This window comes from Berghia stephanieae, chromosome 9 (assembly GCF_034508935.2).
Source record: "Berghia stephanieae isolate SIO BIC M18660-M18661 chromosome 9, UCSD_Bste_1.3, whole genome shotgun sequence".
Classification (NCBI taxonomy): domain Eukaryota; kingdom Metazoa; phylum Mollusca; class Gastropoda; order Nudibranchia; family Aeolidiidae; genus Berghia; species Berghia stephanieae.
Genome location: NC_088368.1, coordinates 24,385,392 through 24,397,891, shown reverse-complemented (window position 1 = coordinate 24,397,891; position 12,500 = coordinate 24,385,392). Strand labels below are relative to the sequence as shown.

At 35.3% G+C, this 12,500-nt stretch overlaps 1 protein-coding gene across 2 annotated transcripts in view; it reads right to left on the bottom strand.

The window, feature by feature from the left end:
- LOC144979911 (zinc metalloproteinase nas-6-like) overlaps window positions 1-12,500 on the bottom strand; it is a 55,588-nt gene that overhangs the window by 11,475 nt on the left and 31,613 nt on the right. For both annotated transcript variants that reach the window (XR_013646795.1, XM_078927175.1), the window contains exons 8-9: window positions 10,408-10,477; window positions 2,190-2,393 (exon numbers count right to left, since the gene is read on the bottom strand). Coding sequence is in view for 1 of the 2 variants with exons in the window: in XM_078927175.1 (XP_078783301.1) it covers window positions 2,190-2,393; window positions 10,408-10,477 (274 nt within the window). In the remaining variant the exon portion in view is untranslated. The remainder of the gene's footprint in view (window positions 1-2,189; window positions 2,394-10,407; window positions 10,478-12,500) is intronic.

Sequence of the window (12,500 nt, the reverse complement as noted above, 5' to 3'; positions counted from 1 at the left end):
GCATCGTTGAATTTGTTGTTGTTTGCAGAGTTGTTAGATATTCGTTAATTAATGCTCTTGGGGATGTTTTTTATTATAGATGGCGGATGATTGCTATGTCTATGGACGTACATACAATGGGATGTTGTTGGGTTTTGAAAATGGTTGATAGGTGCCGTCGTTTAGGTTGATGGTTATATCCAGGAAGTCAAATGTTTTTTTATTGGCTTCGATTGGAATTTCCAGATTGTTGTCTTGGAAGATTTTGCATATTTTTATCTTTATTAATTCTGTCTGTCTTGGTGTTTTATTGCATAATGCGAGCACGCCGTCCCTGTATAGTCCAATGTTTATATCAAGATTTTGCATTTGAGAAAGTAGATATAGTCCGACGAGCTCGCATGTTTCCGCTATGTCGTAGCTTCCCATGGTAACGTCAAAGTTTGTTGATTTTTTTGTCCATGCTATTCCAGTATTGTATAGTGATGATTTTTTTTAGTGCAGGATGATATGGATTTCTTCTTCGGTGATGTTGTCAACTGTTTTCGCGAATTATAGTGCATTGAGGAGTAGTGTTTTGGTGATTGAAGGATAGAAATTACAGATATCGAAGATGATTGCATTTTGTCGTTGTTTGTTTTGTGTGTTTCTGTACCAGTTGATAACTTCAGCGGTCTTTCTCCATTGGTGGAATTCGGTTTCCTTGACGATTTTGGTGTTGATTCTGTCTAAAATCTGTTTATTTATTTTTCCGATTTGTGATTTGCATGGGTTTAGGAGACGGCATTGTACGTTGTTTCGAAAGCTTGATTGGTCTTTGATAGTGATGAAGGCGTTAGATTTTGCTCTGGTGTCTATTCTGTCACTTAGCTGTAGGTTTTCGGCGATGCTTTTGTCTTCTGCTGTAATGTCAGGTGTCGTAGAAGGTGTTTGTTTCTTGTACTCTGCTTGTATATTTTTGTCAAGTAAATATGTGTATTCCTTAGGAGTGAGCTTGTAGAAATTTGTGGTTTTGTCAGCGGCGACGAAAATATTGGAGTATTGATGTATTGATCGTATGTCTTGTTAATTTTTTTTTTGGAAGGTGTCGTTAAATTGTCTGAATATTATGTTCCGGATGATATCTGTCATTCCATTCTCGAATTCTCGCAGTTCAGGTATGGATGGGGCCGGTCTGGTAGATCTAAATCCAAAAGCTTCTTTATTTTTAACCGTTTGGTCAGGGTTTAGGTAGTAAAAAGCTCGCCATCTGGTGTTTTTTATAAATTATTCGGTTTTGTTGATTAGAGATTTTAGGTATTGTCGGGATCGGGATGTTCTTTGTCGGGTGTTCAAAATTAGTACGTACGAGGTTCATTTCTGGTTAAAATAAAGTGCTCAACATGACAGTAGAACTGGAGAAAATATATAAATAATAAAGGCAAAAGCATGAAATAACAGTGCTCAACTTTTTGATAAAAGGAGCTAGTTACAAACATTTTAAGTATAATTATTAATACTCCTACATATCTGTTTCTTGTCGCTGGGACAATCAACGGGAAGTGTGTGTAATCGCTGTGTGTTTTTTTTTCATATTTCCTGTAATGTTTTGGTGTCGAGACTATTTGGACACATTTGGAACCTCAAGGAAAAAAACATATAAAACCGCATCACATGGAGAATCATCTCCATAGCACAGCCGTACTCCCCCTCTTCTAAGATTTGCAACCTCTGCTTAGAAGAAAAATTCTACATCATCACAAAACCGAACATGGCAACACTCAACAGAAGAAACGAACTAACATCCTCATGCAGACATAGAAACAAACACCTTTTATGTAATTACGAACCTCCATAAACACAAATTTAGAAAAATACAACAATCTACTTTCACTTCCACTTTCACATTACATGCAACTTCAAACCACCAAAATGGTCTCGACAGCAAAACATTACAGGAAGTATGCAACAACAACACAACGACTACACACACTTCCCGTTGATTGTCCCGGTGACAAGAAACAGATCTGCAGGAGTTTTAATAATTATACTTAACATTTATATATCTATATATATATATATATATATATATATATATATATATATATATATATATATATATATATATATATATATATATATATATATATATATACGGAATCAGATCTTAATTGAGTAAAATATGTTATAAAATAAGACAAGGAAATAGTAAACCGTAATCAATATCTTACAGCTTTTCCGTAATGCGTGATGCTCAAGTAGTCGTATGGGAGACCGAAAGTATTAAATGTGGTAGAAGATTTCTTGGTAAACATATTCTTGTAAAAATCGATAACATTTGCCAAGTTTATAGTGACGTAATTATCTCGATCAGGGCGATTGTGCTCGTGCTGGAATCCAAGGGTGTGGAGCATTTCGTGGATCATTCTTCCATGCTAGAAGTAAACAAGTAGAATCGTTATATAATAATAATAATAATAATAATAATAATAATAATAATAATAATAATAATAATAATAATAATAATAATAATAATATAATAATAATAATATTAATAATAATAATAATAATATTAATAATAATAATAATAATAATAATAATAATAATAATAATAATAATAATAATAATAAAAGCGAAATTAATAATGATAATAATAATGATGATGATAATAATATAATGATGTTTATACTACTATTTACTACTACTACTACTACTACTACTACTACTACTACTACTACTACTACTACTACTACTACTACTACTACTACTACTACTACTGCTACTACTACTACTACTACTACTACTTCTTCTACTACTACTACTACTACTACTACTACTACTACTACTACTAATAATAATAATAATAATAATAATAATAATAATAATAATAATAATAATAATAATAATAATAATAATAATAATAATAATCCCAAGATGGAACTACAAAAAAGCAAAATGGGAAAGCTTTGAACAACTTACAGACAGCCACTGCAAAATCATAAACTGTATAACCAAGAATGGCAACAAAAGTGCAAAAGAACTGACAAAGGCCATCCTAAAAGCAGCAAAAGAAAGTATCCCAAGGGGAGCAAGAAAAAATTATATACCACTCTGGACAGACGATCTTAATCAGTTAAGTAATGAAGTATCGGAAACAAGAGAAAAGGCTGAAGCAGACCCCTGTGATGACAATATTGCAGCGTATAAAGAGGCAGAAGCTACCTTTAAAAAAGAAATGGCAACGACATCCAAAATGGCATGGAAAGAAAAAACGCATAGCCTTAACTTCGAAAAAGATGGAAATAAACTTTGGAAGCTTACAAAAGCCCTAAATAGAGAACCAAATCACTACGCCCCTCCAGCTTTGGAAAAAGAAGGAGAACTTGTCAGTCCACAACAAGCTGCAGACCTATTCATGGAGCAGTTCAAAAAAATTAGTGACAACACAATAGAAAAAGAACTGAAGAAAAGAGTTAAAATGGAATGCAGAAAACAAAAAAAGGAACTTAAGGAAGCCATAGATGAAGTAATGACAAAGAAGCTAACTATGGATGAACTAGAAAGCTCTCTCAAAGTGTTAAAAACAAAGAAATCGCCAGGCCCAGACGAAGTAACAAAGGAGATGCTTATCCATCTTGCTTGGAAAGACAGCGAAAAAGAAGCTATTACAACTCTACAACAGCACTTGGAAAACTGGTAAAATACCAGCTATATGGAAAAAAGGCTTTTATTGTCCCAATCAAAAAAGAAGGAAAACAAGCAAATGAAGCCGCAAATTACCGACCTATAAGTCTTACAAGCTGCATGTGCAAGCTGGTAGAAAAAATTATTAACTCCAGACTGATGTGGTATCTTGAAAACTATAATGTGCTTATAAATGAACAAGCTGGTTTCAGAAGACACAGGAGTACTGAAAATCAAGTAACCTACATATCCCAAGAAATAGAAGACTCGTTTCAGGATTGAAAGAAAAAAAATGTGGTATGGGTTGACTTTGAAAAAGCATTCGACAAAGTGTGGAAAAAAGGTCTGGTATATAAACTACAAAAATCAAAAGTATCCCATAACATGCTCAACTGGATAAAAAACTACCTAAAACAAGAAAGGCAAGAGTAACAACACAAGGTCACAAAAGTAGAGAAGCAAAACTAAAACATGGAGTCCCACAAGGTGGAGTACTATCACCTACACTATTTCTTCTCTATGTAAATGATATAAGAGAAACACTATGTCGAGGAGTGAAAATGTTGATGTACGCAGATGACCTAGCTCTGATTAGCTCTGACCAAAATTTAATCAAGGCACAACACAGGATGCAAATCACACTGGATAATATCAAAGAATGGACTGACAACTGGGCGATGAAAATAAATGCAGTGAAGACAAAGTTCACAATATTTAGCCTCTCCCCAAAAGATGAAAAAGCAAAGCTATGTATTGAAGACCATGAATTGGAAAAAGACGACGCACCAAAATACCTAGGAGTCCATTTTGACCCAAGACTAACATGGACAAATCAAATCAGCAACAGTCAGAAAGTTGGGGTAAAGCGAACACAACTCTTGAAAAAACTAGCTGGAACAACTTGGGGAGCTAGCTCCGATATACTGAAACAAACTTACACAGGATATGTGAGACCAGCGCTCGAATACGGGATATCTGCATGGGGAAACTGCTCCAAAACTCAAATGGAAAAACTGGACAAAGTGCAAAACAGCAACATGAAGATAATAAGTGGAGGAATGAAATCGACACCGATACATGCAATGGAAACCATAACAGGACTTACATCTCTATCAGAAAGAAGGGAATCAAAAATTTTGAAACAATACACAGACGTGAAAGCAATGACATATCAGCCTCTTCATGCTAGAGCGCAACAAAAGAAAACTAGGCGGCTGAAAAGATCACACTTTATTGAAAAAGCCCAGCAAATTGAAAAAGATCACGAACTTGACGAAATAATGACCCAAAAATGCAAAACAAATATCAGAGTACCAATTTGGAAAAGGCAAAATCAATTGAAAATCAAGAATTCCGTTGGTGACATTACAACAAAACAAAAACACGGCGAAGAAAATAAGAAGTCTGTACAGAAGTGCATTGATCAAAACTACCCTGAAAAAAATGGACAAGAATCTATACCGATGGTTCATGCAATAAAGAACACACGTGCGGGGGCCTGGGAGTGCACATTGAGTACACAAATGGTCAACAAAAGGAGATCAGCAAACCGACTGGTACTCGCACTTCAATCTACAAGTCAGAGGCAGATGCAATCCATGAAGCTGTTAAGCAAATCCTCTCAGAAAATGAAAAACCAAGACACATAGTGATTTTAACAGATGCTAAGAAAATTCTGGAGGATATAATGATGTCCTTTGCGGATGATATAGACGACTTAATGGAAGACCTCATGAAGTTAAGCAAGTTTACCAACATTGTACTGCAGTGGATTCCAGGACACTGTGGGATACTTGGAAATCAGATTGCTGACCAACTGGCAAAGGCAGGCAGTCGCATGCAGCAACCCTCCCCAACGTGCTCAACAGGAGAAATTAACAAAATGGCCAAAGTTATCCAGTCTCAGAGATGGAGAGAGAAGCACCCAGAATACAACAGGAATGACCCAATCAAGGTGCTCGACAGAAAGGAACAGGTCATCATCTTCAGACTGAGAACTGGACACCACCAGTTAAAGGAACATATGTGGAGGATGTCCAGAACAGGTGCCTCTGGACAATGTGACTGCGGACTTGAAAATGAAAATGGACATCATGTCCTAATGGAATGTCCAAGGTACAACCAGTTGAGAAGGAACTTCTGGCCTGACCCAACCCCATACTCAAAGAAGCTGTACGGCAGTGAGGACGACCTCAGGACCACTGTGGGCTTCATTCACCAGACCGAACTGAACATGTGACGTAACGGGAACGAAGAAGAAGAAGAAGAAGATAATAATAATAATAATAATAATAATAATAATAATAATAATAATAATAATAATAATAATAATAATAATAATAATAATAAATGCGAAATTAATAATGATAATAATAATGATGATGATAATAATATAATGATATTTATATTACTACTACTACTACTACTACTACTACTACTACTACTACCACTACTACTACTACCACTACTACTACTACTACTACTACTACTACTACTACTACTACTACTACTACAACTACTACTACTACTACTACTACTACTACTCTACTACTACTACTACTACTACTACTACTGCTACTACCACAAACTACTACTACTAACTACTACTACTACTACTACTACTACTACTACTACTACCACGACTACTACTACTACGACTACTACTACTACTATACTACTACTACTACTACTACTACTACTACTACTACTACTATTATTATTATTATTATTATTATTATTATTATTATTATTATTATTGTTATTATTATTATTATTATTATTATTATTATTATTATTAATTATTATTATTATTATTATTATTATTATTATTATTATTATTATTATTATTATTATTATTATTATCATTATTATTATTGTTATTATTATTATTATTATTATTATTATTATTATTATTATTATTATTATTATTATTATTATTATTATTATTATTATTATTATTATTATTGTTATGATTATTATTATTATTATTATTATTATTATTATTATTATTATTATTATTATTATTATTATTATTATTATTATTATTATTATCATTACTTTCATTATCATAATAGTAGTAGCGTATGGCTACACCTCCAAATGTATTTCGTCAACCCTGCTTCTAAAGTCTTCCTCCACCCTAAGGATGGTTTCGTAACCACCTTCAAGTTTAGTGACTGGACAGTGGAGGACTATGTGGTCGCTGGTCTCTGGGGCTGCCTGACATTTCTGGCAGGTATCACTGTTTCCAAGTTTCCATCTGCACATATTTGATGCAGTTCTGCCATGTCTAGTTAAGAGGTGGTTTGAGGAAATCCAGTATTTCCAGGCGTTATTGAATGCAGGAACTCTTTTGGTTGGATCATTAATGATGTTTCCTCCTTTTGGTGTTTCCCTGTTCCACATTTCTCTCCAGTTTTCCTCCACACTGAAGTCTGCCATTTTTGTTAGGTGGAAAGGTCGTCTCGATTTAAGTCTAGTTTTTGAAGGTGCCCCTTTTACGATTGATTTTATGGGAATGTTGTCCGTGGCTTCGACAGTTCTTGCATGCATCCTTTGATTAGCATCTTGTCGTCTTAAACTTGGTGGTGCAATGCCGCTTAGTGTTGGGGGCCACTGAGTTGGAGTTGATTTGAGGCATCCTGTTACAATTCTCATTGATTCTCTTAATCGGATGTCAATGCGATTTACATGTGGGCTCCTCGTCCAAACAGGGGCACAGTATTCTCCCACACTATAGCACAGTGCCAAAGCAGAGGTTCTCAGCACCTGTGGTGATTCTCCCCAGGTGGTAGTTGCGAGTTTTCTCACCAGGTTATTTCTTTTTGCGATTTTATTTGCTGTACCTTCAATGTGTTTGCCATCATTTAGTTGTCTGTCCAATGTCATGCCAAGGTATTTAGGATTGAGGTCTGGGGGTAGTATTGAGTTACCAGCTGTGATCTTCAGTCTTTTGTTGCCTCTCGATTATTCAATTGGAAGTTTGTGGATACTGATTCGGTGGTATTCATTTTTAGGTACCATCTATTAAAATATTGTTTCAGACGTGTGGTGTCTTTGATTAGAGCTTCTTCAATCTCTTTCCAGTTTTTCGATTGATAGGCTAAAGCCCAGTCATCAGCGTATCCAAGTTGGAGTGCTTCGCAGTTTGGCATGTTGGAGATATAAACATTGAAGAAAGTTGGTGCCAAAACTGAGCCTTGTGGTACCCCATGTTTAATTTTGCGTGTTTTGCTTTTGTTTTCTCCCAACATGATATAGAATTGTCTTGTGCCAGTCATGTTAGACAGCAGTTTGAGCGTCATTCTACAAGGAATCATTTTTGTGAGCTTTAACATAAGTCCGCCTGTCCAAACAGTGTCGTAGGCTGCAGATAAGTCTATTAGGACTGCACCAGTCTTCTTTTTGTTCTCAAAGCCTACTTCAATGTATGAGGTCAGTGCAAGGACCTGTTTACTTATGCTTCTTTGTGGTCTAAAGACCGCTTGTTCTGGTGGCATGCAGTGATTTACATATGGGGTGATTCGCTCTAGTACGATTCTTTCCAGGAGCTTGTATATGCAACAAAGTAGATATATTGGTCTATAGCTGGATGGTTCAGTCATTGGTTTGCCTGGTTTTAATATGGCGAATCCTATGGCATGTTTCCAAATTATTTGTTGATATGTGCCCTTTTCCATGATGTCTGTCATAGTATTTGCGAGCCAGTCTATTGTTTCTGGTCCAAAGTTAGTAATCATGTCGGGGTATATTCCATCAATGCCAGAAGCTTTGCCATTTTTTATTTTATTTATAGCTCTTTGCATTTCATTATTAGTTATTGGGACACTTAAAAACATGCTATGGCTAGGCAAAGTTTTCAGGGTCTTTTGATATTCTTTTCTTATTTCTTTTTCAAATTGATGATTTAGGATGTGTTTTCCCCGTTGCTTAATTTCTTTGGCAATTTCGTCAGCTGTAATCTGGGGTGCTGATTTTGTTTGACGAGCTTCGGGGTTTAGATTTTTGAGGGTTTGCCATGCATGGCGGCTGGAGTGACTGAGGTCAAAGTTTTCAACAGTTACTATCCATCTCTCTTTTCGGCTTTCATAATGTAGTGTGTTTAGTAGTTCTTCTCCAACCTGTTCATCGTGTGTCTCCTCATATTTTTTCAGCAATTCTTTGCTTCGTTCATTCCAGCATGGGATGTATTGTTTTCTAATACCCCTGGGTATGTTCTTCTTTGCGGAGGTTAGGACAAGTTTGTTAAATCTCCCTATATTCTCACTTTTTGGGGGATCCTTTTGCAGGTTTTGTCAATTTCATCAGCGAAAGCTTTCCTATTTGCTTTGCGGAAACTTCACCTTGGTATTGGCAGGGTGTTCATGATTGGGATTTGGATTCCAGTTTTAACAAGGACTGGGCGGTTTTGGCTGTGAGGAAAATCTCCCTGGATTTCTCTAGTTGACTTCAGCGAATCTCCATTTGGGTCCTTTGTTACAAACACGAGGTCTGGGAAAAAGATCATCACGTTGCCGTCGTACAGGAGCTTGTGGGCTGCCATGACCCTGAAGGTGATACCAGCCTAGATCCAATCCTGCTGGAACAGCTGACGATGAGTAGCCAGACCAAGAATGATCCAAACCGGCGTGCAGACAAGGTTCTTCCTTCTCCTGGACCCACACCTCCAACTTATGAAAATGAAAAATAGGAAAAGATACAATGCTGGCTCGGTCGCGCCCAGTACAAAAAGGACGCGTGTCAAACGCAGGAAGTCCGATTGACATGACAAATGAGCTGGACTCCAACGTTGAAAACATTCTCACTATAGGCACTAGCATTAAAATACTTTCCCTGAATATAGAAGGAATATCAATGGCTAAGTGTGAGTACCTATCACATGTACTCAAAAAGTATGATGTTGACATTGTCTTCCTCCAGGAAACTCATCTCGATGACACTGCCCCTTCCTCACGATACAGCATTCAGGGATATCACGTAATAAACAAACAGCACCACAGGCAATACGGCATCATCACTTATGCCAGAGCAGCAACCCAAGTCACTGACCTAGGAGGCGGCACAGAAATCAACGGCACACAAAGAATCACTATTAAATTTGGTGACACTTAAATTACTAATGTATACAAACCACCAAATCATAACTGGACCTCTTACCCTAAAGACATAGTAAATCATCCATCCATAATCATGGGAGACTTCAACAGCCAGCATTCCGAATGGTTTTACATCAAAAATTATCATAATTAAATACAAGAAAAAAAATCATCCCAAAATATCAGTCTGCCTCGACTTGTGATTGGACCTCACTACTCTTGATTCTTCACAAGAGAACACGTTATACGCTGTGAATCATCGCTGCATCACAAAACACATGACATTTGACGTAGACTGTATTAAAGTTATGGTTTTTCCTGCTATGTTTCCTTCAAATTTTTGTAGATATTTTAAAACTAGTGCCTGCTCACTAATTTGTGACATTTATATATACAAATTGTTTTTGACGTCAAACTTCAAAACCAGTGATTCAACAGAAGCAAAGGCAATCGACAACTGAGTTTGTTTAAAATTCAAATATTGATATGTCTTTGAATTAAAATTATTGAAATTTATAGAAAAAATATTGCACTCCTTTATTTAGGATTCAAATCTTTGTTACCTTGCCCGCTCACAAGCTCGAGCAGCAAGTGTTATAACGATAAACTAAGTTTTTATAAAATATTTTTAAAATGCTGATGACCATAGTATAATTAGTTAGATACTCACAGAAATACATAGACTTCTGTCGAAAGACAATTTTTGTTTTTGTTTAACTCGTCCAGCATATGACCAACACCTGCATTGATAAAATAGAGCATTTGAATTAAAGAATGCATTCTTACTTAAAAGCACAACTAGTTTTTAAAGAATCATTTCAAATTCTCAAACAAGGCAAAACTCAGTTTTGTGAAAAGCATCACATTATTTCAAACTAAAACACGATGCTTATAATCGCTAGTTGAATTAGTTAAATAGTGAAAAAAAGTCTTTAATCTGAAACTGAGGGATTGGGATTGAACATTGCCTCTCGACCCCTTGCACTTGAATCATGCACAGTGGTTACTCCAATGGCTTCTGTTAGGGAACAATAGTGTTATGTTATTATATGGGCTCTTTAAATATTATCTTTTAAATAAACACACACAAGTTCGGACTAAAGGCCAGAGGTATGGCCTATCTAAATTTATCAAATTAATATATAAAGTGTTGCTATTGGTTCTTGGTTGTATATTTTTACATTTTTGTATATTTGCATATATATATATATATATATATATATATATATATATATATATATATATATATATATATATATATATATATATATATATATATATATACATACATACATTGTCGTCATATTTTCTCAACTTTATGTTTTTACATTTTCATGCATGCCACGTCTGTAAACGAATTTCCATTTTTTTTGGATGAATAAAGTATATCTTATCTTATCTGTTCTCATTGAGAGTTTGAAACCAGTCATCTGGAGGACTGGAATATATACATTATGAAACTGCATTCAGAGTGATAGCATCATATGTTTTGTCCAAAAAAATTGCTGGTCGTTTATCGAAGGAATTCTACCATTTGATTGGAAAATGGCAAATGTCACGGGTATTTTTAAAAAGGGAGAAAAAGGAGGCCAATGTAACTATAGACCCGTAAGTCTCACGTGTTATACATGCAAATTAATTAAGTCAATCATAGAGGATTACATTTTGAATTATTATGAAAGCAACAACCCGCATGCATAGTATTAGGAATAATTGTTCCTGTGTTATACAACATATTGAAGTGATGGAAAATGTTACTACCATGAAAGATGAAAAATAAGACATTGATATTATATATTTAGAACTTAGGAAGACCTTTGATTCTGTACTACATTTAAGTCTGTTTCAAATATTGAAGGCGTATGGAATAAGAAATTGCATGTTGAGATGGATATAATCGTTTCTAGGTAGCTAATCGTACCCTAATGGTAAAAGTAAAAGTTGAGTTTTCGGAATTTGGTAACGTTACCCACGGGATCCCCCGGGTTAGTGTTTTGTGACCTCTTCTGTTTATAATCTATATCAATCACATCCCTGATGTCTTATTATCAAAGTGTGTAATATTTGCAGACGACAAAAATATTTACAACACTGCGAAAAACAGTTAAACATTACAGGACGATCTTCTGTTTATATCGGCTTGGTTAATGGTTCGTATTTTAATATTTCTTAATGTTTTACATATTGGTGATTATAATCCTAAAATTATATATTTCACTGATGAAGATCATAATAATTGTTTGATTTAAGTGTTTTCAGAGAAGGACGATGGCGTGACTTTTGATTCCACTCTCAAATTTGATCTACATGTTAATGACATAAATAAAATAGCAAATAAGGTGGTTGGATTTATAAAGCGGAGTGTCCCTCATTTCGATTCTCTATGTTTTTGGCTTTACCTAAGACTTGAGTGAGACCAATTTGGAGTATCCCAATTGCATATAGAGCCCGATGTGTAAAATGACAGTCCATAGCCGTGGAAAACGTCCAAAGTAGGGCCACTAAAGTCTGTCACTGAATTCTATTATCCGTCTTATAAGGAAAGATTGGAACGCCGTTCAATTCCTTATATTAAAGTAGAGAAGACTAAGAGGTGATCTAATTCAAATTTACAAGATCGTTCACAAGATTGACAATTTGGATTCCAGGGAGTTCTTCAAATATGCGGTTTTAACGTCAACAAGAGGTGGAGTCTTCTCAATCTTCAAAGACCGGTGTTTGACCTCAATACGTGCCCACTCTTAAATTTTCAGGACCGTAGAC